Raw genomic sequence first — 21,357 nt, 5'->3', positions numbered from 1 at the left:
AGGTCTATTGCAAATAGACTATTTGTGTATCTGGCAATCCTACTGTAAGTTCTAGAGTTCTCCAGTTGTCCTAGATGACAGTTTTACACCTTTTCTCATTTCATACTTCCTCTTCCAACACCTTGCTCTCATCTGATGACTTTGTTTGTTCAAAGGACTCATGTACTTTGGATAAACTCCCTTGACTGTGGATAGACTGTCCAGACTCTTAAGACCAATCTTTCTGCTTGTCTACTTTATCCGATCCCCTTTGCCTACAAGTGGACGTTATTCCAATAATTCTCTCTTTTCTTACTAGCATCAACTTTTCCCGTTCTACTGGATCATTTTTATCAGTGTAAAAATTTGCTGTAATATCTCCCATTTGAAAGATGAAACCAAACTCCCTGATTCTGCAGCCCCCTCCAACAGGGTCTCGTTTTCTGTTCCCCTTTATAAGTACTTTTTAAAGGGTGGCCTATTCTTTTCCCCTTTTCTTCACTTTTAAAAGTTGTGTTTTTTTTTTTAATGTTTATTTATTTTTGAGAGAGACAGAGACAGAGTGTGAGCAGGAGGGGCAGAGAGAGAGGGAGACACAGAATCAGAGGCAGACTCCAGGCTCCGAGCTGTCAGCACAGAGCCCAATGTGGGGCTCGAACTCATGGACCGTGAGATCATGACCTGAGCTGAAGTCAGGTGCCCAACTGACTGAGCCACCCATGTGCCCCATCTCCTTTTCTTCACTTTTAAAAAACTTTTTCTAATCAGGCTTTTTTCCTCACCGCTCTACCAAAGTCTCTATTGTCACCTTCATGTTACTATACTCAGCAGTTAGTTTTCAGTCCTCATCTTAGCTGAATTTTTAGCCACAGTTGACACAGATGAGCACTGTTTTTTCTCCCAAATTAATTTTGCTAGGATATTTCATGTATACATAAAGGTATAAAACATATACCACTTAAAAAATGATTAAAAAAATTATATACAGTCACCACCCTGGTTAAGAAACAATATTGTTAGCTTCTCAGAAAACACCTATTTATCTCTCCACATCACCTCCTTGCCCCATGAACTAACCATTCCTGACTTTTCGATAGTCATTTCCTTGATTTTCTGTATAGCTTTCCCACCTGTATATGCTTTCATAAACAGTTTGACATTGCCTATAACTTCATAGAAAGGGAAACAAACTGAATTCTGTGATTGACTTCTTTCTGTCCAGAATTGTTTGGGATAAGTTCATGTTGCTGCATATAGCTATGTTTGCTCATTTTAATAGCTACATAGTTTCCATTATGAATGTACTACAATTTACCCGTCTACTTTTGCAGGACATTGGAGGTCTTTTCATTTGTTGGCATCCACCTGCAGTGTCGCTGTGAGCATTTTTGTACATGCCTCCTGGGGTGTATATCCAGGAGTTACTGTAGGCTAGGATATGATCTAGTAAATGGTTATATATATCCGTTTACACTTTGACCAGCAGTGTATGAAAAGTTCCTGGTGCCCTGTATCCTCAACAGCATTTGTCATTGTCACATACTTTTTCTGACATGAAATACTACTTCTCATTTGATTTGTAGATCATTACTTTCTCTTGGTTCTTCTAGCCACACCACCCTCTCCTCAGTTATGTTTGTTTTTCCCCACCTTCCTGGTTTCTGAATATTTAAGTGTCCCAGCGTACAGTCCTCAGACTATTTCGTCTCTTCATTTATACCCCCTCTTTAGGCAACCTCATCTAGTCCCTTGTCATGAAATATATGTATCTCTACTACCAGCCCTGACCACAGACCCAGATATCCGAAGTCCTCTTTGGTGTCTCCATGGGGAAGTCTAAGAGACACCTCAAACTTAAGATGTCTAAAACTCAAATTCCTGTCCTTAACCCTGCTTCTGATCTCCTCTTGACATAGTTATCCCCATCCCAGTCGTTGGGAACTCTGTCCCTCTATGTACTCAAATCAAACACCTTCACCCTTGAGTCCTCTTTTTCTTTGACTCTGATCCGGACCATCAGCAAATCCTGTCTGTTTTACTCTCAAAGTATGTCCAGAATTGAGCTATTTCTTTAACTCCTTCACTGCTGTGTTCCTGACCTAACCTATCATCATCTCTCACCCTGATTATTGCAGTTGTCTCTCCTATCTGGTCTTCCTATTTCTGCCCTTGTCCCCAGTGTCTGTTTTCGACAAAGCTGCGGGTCTGTCTGTCTTTCTTTCTTTCTTTCTTTCTTTCTTTCTTTCTTTCTTTTTCCATTTCTTTTCTTTTTCTTAACTTTTTATCTGGAAATAATTACAGATTTCACAGAAAGTTGCAGAGATAGCACAGAGAGGTTGCATGTACCCTTCACCCAATTTCTTGCAGGTTACATCTTATGTGACTAAGTACACTATTAAAACCAAAAAACTGATATTGATACAACTTGTATTTGTTTTATGGCATTTTTATCACATGTGTTGGTTTGTGTAACCAGCCTCACAATCAGGTTGCAGAACTATTTCACCACCACCAAGATCTCTCTCGTGTTGCTCCTTTGTAGCCACACCTACCCTCTCAGCCATTCCCAAGCCCTGCAAACCATGTATTTTTCTCCATCTCTATGATTTTGTCATTTCAAGGATTTTATTTCTTCACTTATTTATTCAAAAAAATTTTTTAAACGTTTATTTGGTTTTGAGAGACAGAGACAGAGTGCAAGTGAGGGAGGAGCAGAGAGAGAGAGGGAGACACAGAATCTGAAGCAGGCTCCAGGCTCTGAGCTGTCTGCACAGAGCCTGACGTGGGGGCTCGAATTCAGGAAGCGCGAGATCATGACCTGAGCTGAAGTTGGACGCTTAACCGACTGAGCCACACAAGCACCCCTCAAGAATTTTAAATAAATGAGTTACACTGTATATGATCTTTTGAGAGCCTCACCACCCCGTCCTCCCCCAGCATAATTCCATTGTGGTCCATCCAAGTTGTGGTGTGTGTCAGTAGTTAATTCCTTTTTACTGTGGAGTACTGTTCTGTGGTATGGGTGAGCCAGAGTTTGTTGAGCTATGCACCTGTTGTAGGATACCTTGTTTGCTTTGGGCAAACAAATAAAGCTGCTGCAAACAATCTTGTGTAGGTTTTTGTGAGAAGTTCACAAAAATATAAATTTTTATTTGTTAGGTTGGCCAGCAACTTTCCTTTGTTGTAATGTTTTGTCAAGTTTTGGCTGTAACGTTATGCTGGCCTTATAAAGTAAGTTGGGAAGTATCCCCTCTTTTTCTGTTCCTTGGGAGAGTTTGTATAAGATTGATGTTTCTTAAATGTTCGGAAGAATTTATTAGCAAAGCCTTTTGGTCATGTGGTTGTCTTTGTGGGAAGGTTTTCAGTTATGGGTCTAATTTTCTTAATAGGCAAGGGACTATCATCTTCATGTCAGAATTTTGGTAAATTGTATTTTTCTAGGAACTTGTCCATTTTATCCAAATTTAGAAATAGTTTATAAGATCTTATTTTTTAATTGTCTGCAATATCTGTAGTGATGTCCGCTTGTATGCATTTTATGCTTCCTTTTTTTTCCTGATCACTGTCATTAGAGGTTTATCAGTTTTATGAGTCTTTTCCAAAAAATCAACTTTGGCTTTGTTGATCATCATCTGGTATATGCTTATATTCCAGTTCATTGATCTGTATTCTTATCCTTTGTTTTTCCTCACCACCTTCTTTGGGTTTAATTTGCTGCTGTTTTTTGGTTTGTTTGTTTGTTTAACTTTTTTAGATCACTGAATACATTATTGCTCTCTTTTGGCCTCTTATTTTATCATGCATGCTATTAAGGCTGTAAATTTTTTGTTTTAAACCCAGATTTATATGCATTCCACTCTTTTGACATGAGTATTTTCATTCTCAAACTATTTTTTATTTTTCCTTATTATCAGCTCTTTGACACAGGAGCCATTTAGATAGCATTGCTTTATTTCTAGAAAAATGAGGATTTTCGAGTTACCTCTTTATTGCCTATTGAGTGATCTGAGAACATGCTTTGTATGGTTTCTGTCTTTGGATATTTCTTGAATCTTATTTTATGGCCCTGTACATGGTTTTTTGTAAGTGATTCATACTCTGAAAAAGTATGTACATTCTGCAGTTGGTGGTCAGAATGTTCTTTACATGTCAGGTCACATTTGTTTATTGTGTTGTTCACATCTTTTATACCTGGACTGTAGTTTTTTGTTTTCTTCCTCTCTCTAGTGGATGGTCTATTTCTGCCTATAGGTCTGCCAGCTTTTAATTTATACTGTATTTTTCATTTCTAGAATTTTGGCTCTTTTATATGCAGATTTTCTGCCAGAAATTCTTCTTGTTGTCTTTTTTTTAAATTTTTTTAAAGCATTCTGATCATTCTTTTTAATACAGTGTGTTTTTGAAAGCTCAATCATCTGTGTCCCTTTTGGGTCTGTTCATGTTGTCTGCTCCTTCTCTTGATTTTTAATCACAACATCTTGTCTTCCCATGTACCTAGTTATTATGAGTGCTGGAGACTGTAAAATGAACAGTTGTAGAGAATTTAAAACCTAGAGTAATGGTATCTTGGAGGATTTACATTTGTTTCTGAGAGCTGGCTAGTGGAATTGGCAGTCCTGGATCATTTTAATGCAATCAAGGATTGAGATGATTTGAAGCTGGACTTTTTAGTCCATGTGAGATCCAGACTGTTTCTACTTTATTTACTTCCAGTGTATGACATAGTAGAGGCCCAGACCCCAGTGTGGGGGGTTCAATAGGTCTTTGCTGGGTGAGCTTCAGTTTTAGACCCCTGAGATCTGAGGGCCTGTTAAAAGTTACTCTGTCCAGTTCTTAGTGGCTTCTTATAGATTTGGTAGATGCCCCTAGGGGAAATGTGGCTTTAGGTGCAGGGTTTCCATTATCTCCCAGATCTTGACTCCACAGTTCGTTAGTGCCCAGGAGTAGATCTTTTTTTCTACACTTTTGTCCAGCTTTTCTAATTGCTCTTGTCAGAAAAGCTTTTTGAATTTACTTTCTCATACTGGGTAGTGGAACATCTTTGTTGTATAAGTTCCTTTGGTGAATTAGTGGCAGCTAGGGTTGTCAACTGTGGCCCTTCCTCATCTTCTACAATCATCCCCTTCTAGGCTACTCTACCCACTTAGGCCTTTATGCTGTTTCTTAGCGTATCCCTATCTTAAGACCTTTATTCTTGCTGTTTTCTTTCCCTGGGACTCTTCCCCATATTGCTGAATAGCTCACTCGTATTTTCTTCAGGTCTTCATCAGAGGGTCACCTTTTTGACCCCATCAGTGATACCTTTTTGACCTTGCTGATGAGCACCACATATGAAATAGCAACACCTCCACCCCCTCAAGCCTCTTATTTTTCTTCATTTTGCTGACGACCATAAGACGTGATTAGTTTCCATCATTATGCGTATAAGCTCTTTGAGACAGTGTTTTGTTTCCATTACCTGTCCAGCACCTAAAGTTGTCCTGCACATAGAAAATCCTTAATATAATATTTGTTGCTGAGTGAATATAAGAATGAAATTATAATGAAGATAAAAGTACAGACTTCATAGTGTTTGTGAGGATTAAATAAGTTAATACAATTAAGTGAAGCCATTTGCAACTAAAGTAAGTACAATACCAGGCATATGGTAAGCACTCACATAGTATTTCTCAAAATTGTTGCCTCGCAAATGATCACTTCTCATTTCTAGATATGGCAGAGATTGAAAATGACTTGCTTTTTTTTTAAAGCACCCCCCCCTTTTTTTTTTGCTTACATTAATATTATGATTAACCCCAGATTTTATAGCCTTGGGGCTGGGATGGTAGAATGAAGCTTAATCCATGGGACTGTATTCATGTAGCTGGAGGATTTAGAGAATAGATCTGTGCATTTAAACCAGCTTATGATTTCCAGGCAATCAGGATGCAGCTTTTAATGTAACTTAATGAGTGGGAGAGTGATTGAATAGACATCATTCATTTTTAACTTTGATCTCGTAAGGACTCCATTCTGGGAGACTGGCACACTCTCAGTTTTAGGTAATGCAAGTGAAATACAATACTAAGCAGATATAAGCAAATATTATTTTCTGTTGAAGAGAACATCAAGATTTATTGACCTGAGTGGTAAGTATTGACTCAAGCAAATGCTGAAGTCAATGTTTACCGCAAGGGACAATAAATCTTGACGATCAGAGAATATGTAGTTAATCTCAGAGTTTCATTAGAAGTATCTGGAAATCTTGTGGAATGAATCTCTTGAGTATAACTTTGCTTTTGGAAAAACCCAACAACCATCTTTTAAGTTGAAGACACAGAGTTCTTTAAAGTACTTGGACATATTGATGAGATTTTTTCCTGATTGTTTTTAACTTGGACAGCCGAGTTCCTGCCTTATGTCTGACAGTGTTATGAGCTAGCTTCTTTATCCAAGAAATTGATTGATATCAAGTTCAGTTAGATTTTGTTTATATTGTTTATATTATTTTGCATGATATTGTATATAAGTCTTAATGCACATAGTTTATAAGATAAAAGACAAGGAACAAATATCTTTAACATTTATAGTTTAGCGGAAATACAAGATCTCTATGTATGAAATAGGCAATGACACAAGGCTACGTATGACACTTTATGTTTCTGATATCATAGAAATTATTTTAGAAAGTTGAGAGGAAAGTTGTTGAAAACTTAATGGAAAAGATGAACTGTAAAATTCTTTTTTTTTTAGTTTTAATTTTAATTCCAATTAGTTGATAAACCATTTTAGGTATACAGTATAGTGCTTAACAGTTCTGCACATCACCTGGTGCTTGTCACAACAAGGGCACTCCCTAATACCCATTATATATTTAACTCAACCCCTCACCCCATTCCCCCTCCTTTCTGGTAACCATCAGTTTGTTCTCTTTAACTAAGAGTCTGTTTCTTGATCTCTCTCTCTCTCTCTCTCTCTCTCTCTCTCTCTCTCTCTCTCCCCGCTTTGCTTATTTGTTTTGTTCACTAAATTCCACATTTGAGGGACACCTGCATGCCTCAGTCAGTTAAGCATCTGACTGTTGATTTTGACTCAGGTCATGATCTCATGGTTCATGAGGTCGAGCTCTGTGTTGGGCTCTGTGCTGACAGCATGGAGCCTGCTTGGAATTCTCTCTCTTCCTCTCTCTCTCTGCCCCTCCTCTGTTTGTGCTCTCTTACTCTCTCAAAATAAATTAACTTAAAAGAAAAAAAAATCCACATATGAATGAAATCATTTGGTATTTATCTTTCTCTGATTGACTTACTTTGCATAATAGTCTCTAGCTCCATCCATGTCATTGTAAATGGCAAGATTTCATTCTTTTTTATGGTTGAATATATATATAATATATACTTATATACACACAATGGAATATTACATATATATAATATAATACACACACACACCACATCTTCTTTATCCATTCATCTACTGATGGACTCTGGGCTGCTTCCATATTTTGGCTGTTGTAAATAATACTGCTCTAAACATCAGGGTGTGTGTATCCCTTTGAATTAGTGTTTCTGTATTCTTTGGGTAAATACCTAGTAGTGCAATTGCTGGATCATAGGGTAGGTCTATATTTTTAACTTTTGGAGGAACCTCCATATTTTTCCACAGTGGTTACATTAGTTTGCCTTCTCACCAACAGTGCAAATGTTTCCTTTTTCTCCACATCCTCATCAACACTTGTTTCGTGTGTGTGTGTGTGTGTGTGTGTGTGTGTGTGTGTGTGTGTGTGTTTAATTAATTTAGAGAGAGTGAGCCAGGGAGAGGGACAGAGGGAGAGAGAGAATCTCAAGCAGGCTACATGCTCAGTGCAGAGCCCAAAGCGAGGCTTGATCTTACAACCCTGGGATCGTGACCTGAGCTGAACTCAAGACTTGTACACTCAACTGACTGAGCCACCTGTCTTGTGTTTTTTATTTTAGCCCTTCTGATAGGTGTGAGGTGATATCTCATTATGGTTTTGATTTGCATTTCCCTGATGATGAGTGATGTTGAGCATCTTTTATCTGTCTGTTGGCCATCTGTATGTCTTCTTTGGAGAAATGTCTTCTGCCTATTTTATTCTTTTTTTTCTTTTCCTTCCCCCCTCTCCTCCTTTTAAAAATAATCTCTACACCAATGTGAGGCTCAAACTCACAACCCCAATATTGAGTTACACACTCTACCCACTGAACCAACCAGGTGCCCCTGTCCATTTTTAAATTGGATTATTTGTTTTTTGGGTGTTGAGTTATATCAGTTCTTTATATATTTGGGATACTAACCCTTTATTGGATATGTCATTTACAAATATCTTCTCCCATTCCTTAGGCTGCCTTTTAACTTTGTTGATTGTTTTCTTTGCAGTGCAGAAGGTTTTTATTTTGATGTAGTCCCATTAGTTTATTTTGCTTTTGTTTCCCTTGCCTCAGGAGACATATCTAGAAAAAAGTTGCTATGGCCAATGTCAAGGAAGTTACTGCCTATGTTCTCTTCTAGGATTTTTATGGTTTGAGGTCTCATATAGGTCTCTAATCCATTTTGAATGTTTTTGTGTGTATGGTGTAAGAAAGTGCTCCAGTTTCTTTCTTTTGCATGTTACTGTCCATTTGTTGAAGAGACTGTCCTTTTTCCACTGCATATTCTTTCCTGCTTTGTTCAAGATAAATTGACTATATAGTTGTGTGTTTATTTCTGGGTTTTCTATTCTGTTCCATCGATCTGTGTGTCTGTTTTTGTGCCAGTACCATAGTGTTTTGATAATAAAATCTTGAGTAGGATTTGAATAGGCGGAAAGCTGTTTTAGTGTGAGAAATGATTAGATTTTCCAAAGCATAAGATTTTAATATGTGAGCTTAAAAATTTTCTATAAGTAATACATGTTAAATTACAGATATATTTGAAAAGACACAAATAAAAATAAACCCTACCACCAGAGATAACTACCTTTAACATTTTGATATATATCTTTGTAGACTTTTTTCTCTTCCTGCATATACAGGTGTGAAAAATGCAAAAATATTGTATGAATGAATGCCAATTCATATGAGTAAATGAGAAAATAAATATATAAAAGGATAGTATTAAATTGTTTCCTGAAGATTCATTAGCAATTTTTTGCTATTATAAGCTTATATCTATGGCAATTTAATTGATCAGTGAAAGTACTGTGGTCCTTGTGATTCCTAAGGTTTTCCTTCCTGACCTCATTGTTTTGACTGATAATGAATTTGTTATAATTTTTTTAGGTGCTGGGTCTTCAGCTCTGAAGAGGCCATTTGAAGATGGATTAGGGGATGATAAAGATCCCAATAAGAAGATGAAACGAAACTTAAGGAAAAGTGTGTATTCTTACAGATGTGAACTAGAAAAGATTTGTAGTCTCAGACAAGAAAAAAAAATTTCAAAGTGAAGAATTTGATTGATTTGAATTTGAATTTTAAGAGCATATCTTAACAAAAATTGATGATTGAAGAACTTTCTTTTGTTTTCAAGTTTCATTGCTTAAGATATATTAGTATTGACAAACTAAAATTGATGTATAGATGTAGTAATTCATATCACTTGTATAATGATATTAGCATAATTTAAGTGGCTTTAGAATTACTTATGAAGTGAAATTAATTTGTATATGTGTCTTCAAATTCTTGCTTTTTAAAACCTGGTGAATTTATAGTGATCACTGGGAACCTACAAATGCATAGGTTAAAGCAAAATGGTTTAATTTTTGATCTCTTTTTTTTTTTTTTTTTTTTAACAGTTCTGGATAGTAAAGCAATAGACCTTATGAATGCACTAATGAGGCTAAATCAGATCAGGCCTGGGCTTCAATATAAGCTCTTATCTCAGTCTGGCCCTGTCCATGCCCCAGTCTTCACAATGTCTGTAGATGTGGATGGTACAACGTATGAAGCCTCAGGGCCATCCAAGAAAACAGCAAAACTTCATGTAGCAGTGAAGGTACAGTATTGCTTTTATTTAGCAGGGCTTTTTTATTATATGTCATAAATAAGGTGCTTATTTTCCTAAAATAACAGTATTTTTAAAGATTTTAATGACAATGACATAGAGACTTTTGTTACCTCTGGATTACAAAACATTTCTTTTTTGGTTATAAAATTAATATGTGTTGATTATATGGAGTTTGGAAAATGCAGAAAAAAGTAAAGACATAAAAAATGGGCAGATCACTAATATTTATATGTAGTATGTTGGTTTTATTTACTTCCAATCTTTTTGTTTGCTTTTTTTTTTTTTTAATTTTTTTTGATAGAGAAAGACACAGAGTGCAAGCAGGGGAGGGTCAGAGAGAGAGGGAGATATAGAATCTGAAACAGGCTCTAGGCTCTGAGCTGTCAGCACAGAGCCTGATGCAGGGCTCGAACCCACGAACCGTGAGATCATGACCTGAGCTGAAGTCGGGATGCTTGACCGACCAAGCCACCCAGGCACCCTTGTTTTTTTTGTTTTAACTTGAGCTTACAGTGTGTATGTAATTTTATCCACTGATTTTTTTTTTCATTTACTGTATTGTCAGTGTTTTCTCATGTTATTAAAATCCTCACAAATAATTTTTAATGGCTTTATGATGTAACATTTGGATGCACTATTATTTGGTTAAACATCTTCCTAGTATTGAATATTTTCTTGTTTGCAGATTTTTCCTGTCATAAATAAATTTAATTATTATATTTGCGCATATGGTGCCTTTTCTGTATTCCAGAGTATTTCCATAGGGAATAGGTTCAGGATTGAACCAAGCAATCATGCATGTAGGTTTGTAGAAAGTTCCTAAGTACTGGAATTTTTCCATGAGTGTGTTTGCTGTCTCGTAGATTAATGTGAAAATGTCAAAGATCATGTAGACCAAAGATTGGTTTTCACTTAAGAAAAGTTCTGTTATGTAATAGTATGGCATAAGATAGAATTGGTCTGTTTTCATGATCATTCCACTTTGCAAGTATTATTAATGTAGATGTGAACATTATTCCAGATACCAAGGATGTATCAGTGAATAAAACAAAGCCCTTGGCCTCCTGGAGCCTGCATTCTAGTGTGGAAAGAATTGGAGACAGACAACAAATATACCAATGAATAAATTATATGTCAGGTAGTAATAAGCACAATGCAGAAAAATAATAAGCTGTAAAAATATAAAACAATAGATTATTATGTTATGTCTTGTTTACAAAAGGGTACTTTAAGTATGATAAAATAGTAAGAGTTTAAAATGAGGCAGAAAAAGAATTAATGAGAAATGAGGGAAAAAATCCAGGAAGAAAGCTAAAAATACAGTTTAATAACTTAGCTATAATGTATGCTGAGAATGAGTCACAAATTTAGATCTAAGATCTCTAACATCTGACTCAAAAGCTTGTGAAATGTCACTGTCTATGACATAAGAACAGACAGTTGAGTATGAGGGTTACAGTTGATTTAGTATAGAGATCAAGTGGGCATTCTCCTTGAGTAGGTTTTCATTAAAAGGATAGCAGTGATATCCTTTAAAGTTATCTATGATGCAGTGATAGTTTGTGGGTTGTTATAATCACCTTTAATGTAAGCTAGTGGCCTCATAGCAAGTTGCAATTCAGTAAAATATGGGGGAGTAAGAGCAGTGGCTGATTTTGTAATATGACAGGATTTAGAGCTGTTTGTTCTCATAATTACTTTTAACATTTTGGTATGTATTTTTCCAAGCCTTTTTTTTAAACTGCAATTCTAAAATCCAGGAAGCACTGAAAATGAAAAATATTTCTCTACGTTTGATACAAACTCATTTGATGGGAAAACCTGACCTGAATTGATGCAGGAGTACTTTAGTCTTTATTATTTCATTTAATGTGAATATTTTATGTTTCTTTGCACAAACGTGGGGTAGCATCTGAACTTACTGGGGATTTGGAAAATATATAGTAAATATTTTGTATTAGCTTTCTAAACTCCAAAAAACTATGAATTCTCAAAATAATCTGGTCCCAAGGGTTTTAGATAAGGAATGGTAGGACCTACATAATGTGTATATAAAATATATATTTAAAATAAGTACTTTTTTGTTCATCCAAAAAATATGAGTTTTTATAGTTATCACAAAGATTACTCTCCTTTTTTAGTGATGGCCTAGTATTTTTTTATTATCAGTGTACTGTAATGTATAATCCTTTTAGATTTAGATGCTTCTAGTTGATTGCTTTATATCTTTTTGAATTAGTCTAATTATCCCTTAAGATATATATTCTAGGGTGCCCACCTGGCTCTTTTTGTAGAGCACGCGACTCTTGATCTTAGGGTTGTGAGTTTAAGTCCTATGTTGGGTGTAAAGCTTGCATTTAAAAAAAAAAAAAGAAAGAAACAAGTAAACATGTGTTCTAGAAATGGAATTTCTGCATCAAGAAGAGGGCACATTTGAATGATCCATTCAGTAAATATGTATTGGGCTTCCTATTATATGTCAGGTATATATTGCCAAATTGCCATCTATATATGGTAAGTTTCAGGTTTTGTTTATTATTAAAAAAAAATTTTTTTAAATGTTTAGTTTTGAGAGTGCATGTGCCTGAGCAGTGGGGAGGGGGGCAGAGCATCCAAAGTGGGCTCCACGCTGTCAGCACAGAGCCCAATGTGGGGCTTGAATCCACACCACAAGATCATGACCTGAGCTGAAGTCAGATGCTTAACCATCTGAGCCACCCAGGCACCCCTCAGATTCTGTTTATAAGAGTTTGAGAGTGTTTGGGGCGCCTGGGTGTCTCAGGCGGTTAAGTGTCCGACTTCAGCTCAGGTCATGATCTCGCAATCTGTGGGTTTGAGCCCTGTGTCAGGCTCTGTGCTGACAGCTCAGAGCCTGGAGCCTGCTTTGGACTTTGTGTCTCCCTCTCTCTCTGCCCCTCCCCCACTTGTGCTCTCTCTCAAACATAAACAGTAAGAAAAAAATTTAAAAAGCAAGAGTTTCAGAGTGTTTTATGTTTTATATCTAACATGTGTTTATGAAAGTAGGTCCCAGTAGATAAAAATTCTTACATTCCTTACTCAGTAGCTTGGTGTAGGGATCTGTACCTGTTAAGACAAATCATATCAGAGAATGAAATCAAAACAAAATAAGAAAAAAAAAAAACCCATCTTGCCACAGGAGCCTGGCTGCTCAGCCGCAGGCACCCTGAAGTGATGGAAATCAGTTGCCAGTATTTTCTTTACTCTTCTGGCCCTTTTTCTGCTAGTTCCTCACAAAGAACACCTTGAGAGACATAATCAGCCATATTCCATGAAAAGAATCTTAGTCATTGTGGGGAAAAGTTCTGCTAGAGGAGTGAAGGCTCTTTGGAGAGGTTCTTGGAGCCATCATTTCTTCACTATCTGAAGTCACGGATAGGACTTTCTTTTGAGTGGAGAGCCGTAGGGTAGAGTATGTTTCCATTTTACTTTTGTATAGTCTTTGAGGGGATCATCTGTCTCAGCCTCAGCTCCCCTTCCAGGGGAAAAAAGGCATGGTTACACTGGATTTCCCAGTCACCTTATGTCCGGGAATTGTCTTGTGATTTTTCAGCCCAGTTGATGTGTTTATTAGGTTTGATTTGTTTGCTAGACACTTGAAACTTAACTTTTTTTTGGTGTACTAGTTTTTCTGACTTTAATGTTGATTCTAAGCAAATTTTTGTTTTAGATGTCTGAGAGCTCATTACTTTTTTCCTTTTAAAACTCTTGTAGCATATACTAGTTAATACCCTCATGTGTTCATAGAAAAATGATCTAATTTGACATTTTTTTGTTAGTTGGGCTATATTACAAGTACACTGTATCCCTTGAGCTTACCCATCAGTTGTATAAACTATTTATAGTATAGTGAAATATGTTGCTACAATAACAAGTAAATAAATGAATATGGTATGTGAGAAAAGCACAGAGAGAAATGGTGTTAAATAATTCACATTAGACTATTTTAATTATCTATGTTAAGAAAGGCTGCATGTCTTTAGTTTTTATTGGAATAGACCAATCAGATTTATTTGTGAGTCTTGACTTTCGACTTGTAGCTTGTATTAGCTAGTGTTCATTCCAGACTGATAACTATTCTCTTAGGATGAGCTATTTCAGGAGAGGGTATTACAGGACTTAGATAATAGAGAAGACGGTTTCTTTATAAAATAGTGACAAGAATAAGATGTTAACATTCTTGATGTGTAGTACTACCTGAGAACTTCTAGAACATAAGATATTGAAAAGGGGTTCTTGGCTTTCTCCCTGTGATTACAAAGTATTTATGATTTGAAATGTTCAACACAATGCCAAGTTCTTCATATGAATTGGGTGAATCAGTTTCAAGTTTTCATGGTACAGAGTTCTACTTATGTCCATTTTTTATAGTTGTACTATTTTATGTTGGCAGAATCTGTTATAGAAGATGCTATTGTTTATAAAGTTGGGGCTGCCTGGCCTCTCACTTGTCAGGCTATAATAACCATTTTTTGACACACCTCTTAGGTATATGTATGGATAGGGATCATAAAGAAATACAACATTAAGTTGCTCCGGCAACTTAAAACAATAGTCAAAAGCTGAAATAGATACAGAAAGCCTTAGGAACCTATCTCCATATATTTTGAAATAAACCTTTAAATTAGTAATTGACAGTGCAACATCAACTGCTTGAAAGAGGGTTATAAAGATGCTAGTGAACATATTGTCTTGTAAACATCTAAAAAGCAGTATAACCTGGAAGGAGATGTTAAAAGCCATGCTTGAATGTGTGTATGCTCACACATACATGCGTGCTCACACACACACACACACACACACACTGTTCAGAAAACTTTATCTTTAAAAAAGATATGAAATGCTGGGCATTGAATGGTAATAGAAGAATGGATATTGGGAGAAGTCATAAAGTAACTAGGCCTTGAGAGACAGGGGTGGAAATACAAACCTAAAACTGTTCCTGGTTCACTTAGTATAGAGAATAAGTCTTTGAATCTGAATCCTTTCAAGTGTTGATTATGGTTTAAGTTGAAAGCAAAGAGGACAATAGTAGAAAGGTTCAGAAAAAATTAACAGGTAAATTGGTTCCAACCTGAAGACTTCTTGATTCCCTTTCTGTGCTAATTCCTCCTAATGGATTGAGTCATAGAATTTAGAGGTCAGCTAATCAGTCTTCCTGTTTTGCAGATTGGAAAATTGAGGACCAGAGGAGAAATACAGGATTAGACTGCCAGGTCTTTTCTTTTCTATCCATTGTACTTCTTACATTATGCTCTTTTACTTTTCCCCTCACCCTCTTGGTTGAATTTGGCCATGCTGTTTCTCTACCTCTTGCCTCCAAACTAAATGAACCAGAAGCAGCCTCAGGTTTGCATTTCTGTCATCCTTTATTTAAACCTAATTACTCTGAGGATGTTTTTCCCATTCTCTGTGGTGAAATTCTAGCAGGTAAATTTTGTTTAACCAAGGATTTGTAGATTTAGACCATCTTGCTCTTCCTGAAAGGTGTTCCATAGGTTCAAATGTTGTGGATTTGAAACTTGTTCTCAGTATTTTATCTGTTCTCAGTGGTCTCTGATGTTTGAATAAAACTGAATCTTAATGTAATTTGTACAGGTATTACAAGCAATGGGATACCCAACGGGCTTTGATGCAGATATTGAATGTATGAGTTCCGATGAAAAGTCAGACAATGAAGGCAAAAATGAAACAGTGTCTTCAAACTCAAGCAATAATACTGGAAATTCTACAACTGAAACCTCCAGTACCTTAGAGGTATATTTATATATTTTTTTCCTAAGAAAAAAAGTAGTGTATGTAGATGATAGAAAATTTGAGAGATGTGGAAAAGTGTGAATAAGAAAACATATACAGGGGCGCCTGGGTGGCGCAGTCGGTTAAGCGTCCGACTTCAGCCAGGTCACGATCTCGCGGTCCATGAGTTCGAGCCCCGCGTCAGGCTCTGGGCTGATGGCTCAGAGCCTGGAGCCTGTTTCCGATTCTGTGTCTCCCTCTCTCTCTGCCCCTCCCCCGTTCATGCTCTGTCTCTCTCTGTCCCAAAAATAAATAAAAACTGTTGAAAAAAAAATTTATAAAAAAAAAAAAAAAAAAAAAAGAAAAAAGCATATACAAATGTATATAGTCCAGAGGCAGCCATTGTTATTATTAATATTTTGGTTTATTTCCATCCAGCCTTTTTCTGGGAGTATTTTTGTGATGGCAATTGTATTTCCATGCAGTTTTACATCTTGGTTTTTTTTTTTTTTTTCACTCTCAAAATATCTGTAACGATAACTGTATAATGCACAATACATAAATGTACCCTCATGTAACTAGCATTTTCTTTTTGCTGGCCACGGAATTTCCTTCCAGTATTTCACAGTTATAATGTATCAGCACTATCAATAATAACTGAAGAAGTGAAAAACCAGAAGATCTGGCAGAGGAAATTTAGGATTATTTGAAGTTTGTGCTGAGCTGTGGGAGGCCGTGGGTCATCATCAAGTCAGTCTAGCCCTGAGGGAGGCATAGCCTGATCTAGTATGTTCCTCAGACTCTGAGTATGTCCTGACCTATGAGCGTATTGCCACAGATAATAGAATGGGACAAAAATCCAAGTACTGGGTATACCCAGCATTTTGGGGAATTCATGGGGCCCTTGTTTATTGCATTCTGCATGAGCAAAATTGGCTTCAAAGTAACAGCAAGAGGTTACATTAAGTTAAAAAAATGTTTTCATTTGTGGGCATGAGTATTTATCTGAGACTTAGTGGACTATGTAGTTTTTTACTCTATAAACCCCTTGTAGTACCTGTTTACTGCCCGATGCTGCAGAAATTATGTCCAGAGCCTCAAGATGTTCTCAGGCTAGAAGCATCAAAGGCATGTTCATAACTAATTATAATGTAATATGATAAGTACCGTAATGGCAAAATGAATATAATAATGTGAAATCTCAAAAGGGGAAGTGATTAGGAAACTTACACAACTATAAAATCAAAGGGAGTAAAATGTGAGCGAGGTTTTAGGTGATGAGGAAGATTTTGCTATGTGGAGAAGAGGTAGAAAGAAGGCATTGGGGCCAAAGGAACAGGAGGTTATAATGGCCTGGGGTTGTGAAAGTAGGTGTTTGAGAGGCACCAGGTGGGCTGGTGGGGGGTGGGGGAGGAGAGAGAGGCTGAGGCCCGACTTGTCATGGGATATTGTGGAGACACTGTGGCGCCTGGCTTTTGAGAGGCCCATTCATTCACAGGTGATGGTCACAGGCAGGGCAAGATGTTTTACTGGCAGTGTTATAAAGACTTAGAAAAGGGGCGCCTGGGTGGCGCAGTCGGTTAAGCGTCCGACTTCAGCCAGGTCACGATCTCGCGGTCCGGGAGTTCGAGCCCCGCGTCAGGCTCTGGGCTGATGGCTCGGAGCCTGGAGCCTGTTTCCGATTCTGTGTCTCCCTCTCTCTCTGCCCCTCCCCCGTTCATGCTCTGTCTCTCTCTGTCCCAAAAATAAATAAACGTTGAAAAAAAAAATTAAAAAAAAAAAATAAAGACTTAGAAAAGAAAGTACTCATTAATTATGAGACTCAGACTATTAAGTTGAGGGGAATGAAGGAGAGGGCGAACAGTGTGGGCTGCACTGATAGCCACATCCATGTGTGGCAGTTTTGGTAGTGAACACATCCATGCTTTGTTTCTATATAATGTAGTCATGGCATGGGCGTGGGGGGAAAGAAAGCCCTTATTCTTCATTTAAGTTCTTCATTTAAAATTAAAATATTAAAATGCAAATATTTGTATGTCTTGACTCATTTTTTATAAAAGTGATCTCAGATTTGGAAAGCAGAGAGTAATTCCCATAGACCTAGTTTCAAAAATTACTCATTACCTTTTAAAGATGGAGACTGGACATTTGCTTTGAAATTTTAAAAAGATAGATTACAAAAAACTCTTCAAAAAGTGATTTTTTTTTTTTTATTGCATTCGACCCAGGCATGTTTATTAAACTAGGCTTGAAAAGTTGTCCAGTGTTTGACTTTTTCTACAGCATTAACCACTTACCAAAATCAGCACAGAGTAGTGTGTTAAGAGAATCTTGCTGTTCTTTGAATTTGTAACATAATAATTGTTTTGGGCATTCATCTCTTCAGCATTTCTTGAGCAATTACTATGGTAGAATTAGAGGCATGATCTCTAACCTCAAAAAGTGCTCAATCTTTGGGTCTTTCCTTTCTCAAGATTATAGTTGCAGTATTTTGTCATTTGTTTTATTTTTGGTGCTGTCCTGTCTCTTCATTTGAGCCTTCACACTCTTACATGAAGTACTTCTTCTCCTTATTGCAGTCTTAATCCTTCCTCGAATGAATTCTTTCTGCCACTCCTGGCGTGATTTTTTTCTACAACACAAATCTAGTCCTGACTTTTCTAGATTAAATCTCTCCGTGACTCCCCATAGTTCATGATAAAGTCAAAGCTCATTTGCATGGCATGCAAAGTCCTGTATGAATTGGCTCCTTCGAGGGCGTTTCTGATCGGGTCCTGCCTTCCTGTCCTCACTCCCTTATACAGCCACACTGTGCTTCTTGCTGTTTCCCAAACAGGTGTTCTTTGCTTCTCTTGGGCCTTTCCGTGGCTGTTTCTTCTGTCTAGAATGCCCTTCTCCTTTGTTTCTACCTTATCATGGTCCGGTACTTACCTCTTTAAGGTCAAATTCTCATGTCACTTCCAGGAAAACTATCCTGATTGCCATAGAACGTGATTCCTTCTGCTGTGTTTCCATAGCACACATCTGTTCTATAATATACACTGTTTTAAAGTGATTATGTCTGTCCCGCTATACTCTAGCTCCTTTGGGCAGAGAATGACTGCTTTTATTCTTTTTTTAAATTTCAGAATCCATAGATTGTAGCCTACTGTTTTTACCTTAGGTGCCCTTAAATCTCTTTAGAGAGAACTAGGAGATGTGTAGGAACATTTTGTTCCCATCTCCCAAATTGAAAATTATTTCTTCCTAACCCTAAAGATGAAAAACAGTGAACACTCAGATGTCATGTGAATCTCAACTGTTCTGTCCGCTTTGTTAGTCATTTAAAGTATTATTCTTAGATCATGGACACCACAGAGCAGACCCTAGAGTGCCACGTAATGGCAAGGCCATGTTGCTCTTGAATACTGATCTGTTGAGACAGCCCTACTCTAGAGGCAGATTGGCTTGATGACTGATTGCCGTGCTTACTGCTGTAGAGTTTCCATACCTTTAAAGATATTTTGTCATTTGTATATTGAGGTGATCACACATTCTAGCTCCTAAATGCTTTACAGTATAATTTTTGAGCGTCTTTTCAGCAGAAACCTAGTGTGATTGTATTAATGAGAAATTTAATACTCTAAAATCTTACTTGATTGAACCTCCTTTTAGGTAAGAACTCAGGGCCCTATCCTCACAGCAAGTGGCAAAAATCCTGTAATGGAGCTCAATGAAAAAAGAAGAGGTCTTAAGTATGAACTCATCTCGGAGACTGGTGGAAGCCATGACAAACGCTTTGTAATGGAGGTGTGTACCTAGATTCAAGCCAACCTTTTCTCCTCAAAGACATAGGATATCCTGAGCTCATATGTAAAAAAGTTTTAGACTGAGTTAATTCTTTTGGCACTATGTGACTTTTGGTTTTTCCCGTGTTGTGATACATTTAAATGAAAACTATATAGAGGAATTATATGGGATAATTGCAGAGTGTTGTTCTTGATTTTAGGTAGAAGTAGATGGACAGAAATTCAGAGGTGCAGGTCCAAATAAGAAAGTGGCAAAGGCAAGTGCAGCTTTAGCTGCCCTGGAGAAGCTGTTTTCTGGACCCAATGCAGCAAATAATAAGAAAAAGAAGATTATCCCTCAGGTATGAGTTAAGCATTAAACCTTTGCAATACTTTTGAAAAATATTACCAGAATTAAGTTTCCTTTTCTGTCTTTGTGCCACTTTTTCTGAAGTTGTTTCTTTTTCTTGCATTTGACAACCTTTTCCTTGAGTTAGATCGTGAATACTATAATAATCCGTGTTCTGTGGTCTTTGTAGGCAAATTATATATTAAAAAGAGGCTATCAGTATTACTTGGGGGCTTTCGGTCACTCTTGATGAAGTAGAGCATTGAGGGATCTGGACTTTAAAGAGATGTTGTATTTGTTTAGGGGAGCCGCTGAGAGTACAGGGGCTTACTTTCATCAGAGTCTGCAGACGCATTTCCATTTCCTTTCCAGTTTTGTCCTTTTGCATTATTTATTTTGTGTTTTCCTTTGGGGGCGACACAGTAAAACTTGACCCTGTATTGCTTCTGTTCATTCCTGACAATGGGAATGTCAGTGCTGCTGAAGACCCAGGATTATAGCAACGTCTTTAGAAAAGATGGCCTCCTAATTACATGCTTTTGAATAACAGGTTCTTCTGTTATTTATGCATCAAAAATATTTTCTAGACATATGCTATGTACATGATTGTGAGGGCAAAAGAGATACACTAGTGAATATGAGACATGTTCTCTCCCTGGTAGAAAGTTCTCCCTGGTGGAAAGTGCTGGTTCAGTAATATGGTAGAAACAAGTCACTTGAAAATGTTTAGACTAATAGGAGGTAGCTTAGATTATTTAAGATTCTGTTTTAGTTGGTTTAGTTTCTTTTACATATGCCGAGTCTTCTCAAGGAGGGTAGAATTGATCCCGGTTTGTAGATGAGGAAACAAGGCCCAAAGAAATGAAGACGCTGCATTTAGTAGCGGAGCTAACTAATGGTAAGATCTCTTTAAATCGGGTTCTCCGGGAATTCCAAAGACCGTGGGCATTCTGTTGCGTATGATAGACATTGTAGAAATTTGTCTTCTTTTACTCATCGTAATAAACATTGTCTAAATTCTAGGATTCAAACTGTAAACAAGGAAAACTAACTTTTACTGAGATACAAAATACAAATAAAGTGTTTAAATTGCACTGGTACACACGTGGAGAGAGAATAAGTGGAATTTATTTTCCTAAAACCTTCCAGGATGTTTGCTAAATTAGTAGAAAGATAATTGTTACCTTGTTTGTTTTGGTATGTTTTTACCATGAGTTACATCTTGTATTGGATGATTTTAGCGTTTAAAAAGCTAGTGCAGATAGTTATTAGGTAGTTAAGTTTGGTTCTAGTAGACATGAGCTCTATTTGTGTGGAGTCACTCTGCTGCCACCAGATTGTTACTTCCTGACTACTTGGATTAAACTGTGTTTAAAAAAAAACACAAAAAAACAAAAAAAAAACAAAAGATGTCTTCATGAAGTTCACCCGTTTTTAGAAATTTTCCATACTAGAAGCTATAAAACTCATGTGTTCAATGTGCTTGACAGCCAAGAAGCAGTCTATTTTGGATGTGTGGGCTACATT

At 37.0% G+C, this 21,357-nt stretch overlaps 1 protein-coding gene across 2 annotated transcripts in view; it reads left to right on the top strand.

The window, feature by feature from the left end:
* The window catches only part of STRBP (spermatid perinuclear RNA binding protein), a 153,123-nt gene that overhangs the window by 107,115 nt on the left and 24,651 nt on the right, over window positions 1-21,357 (top strand). For both annotated transcript variants that reach the window (XM_047069202.1, XM_047069198.1), the window contains exons 11-15: window positions 9,237-9,329; window positions 9,749-9,948; window positions 15,577-15,735; window positions 19,369-19,503; window positions 19,703-19,843. In XM_047069202.1, the coding sequence (XP_046925158.1) occupies window positions 9,237-9,329; window positions 9,749-9,948; window positions 15,577-15,735; window positions 19,369-19,503; window positions 19,703-19,843 (728 nt within the window). The remainder of the gene's footprint in view (window positions 1-9,236; window positions 9,330-9,748; window positions 9,949-15,576; window positions 15,736-19,368; window positions 19,504-19,702; window positions 19,844-21,357) is intronic.

The sequence above is a fragment of the Lynx rufus genome, unplaced genomic scaffold (genome assembly GCF_022079265.1).
Source record: "Lynx rufus isolate CCGP_SWC_20201006 ecotype Redwood Valley unplaced genomic scaffold, mLynRuf1.p SCAF_10, whole genome shotgun sequence".
Classification (NCBI taxonomy): Eukaryota; Metazoa; Chordata; class Mammalia; order Carnivora; family Felidae; genus Lynx; species Lynx rufus.
The sequence above is the reverse complement of the archived record's forward strand: the minus strand, read 5'-3'. Positions and strand labels throughout refer to the sequence as shown.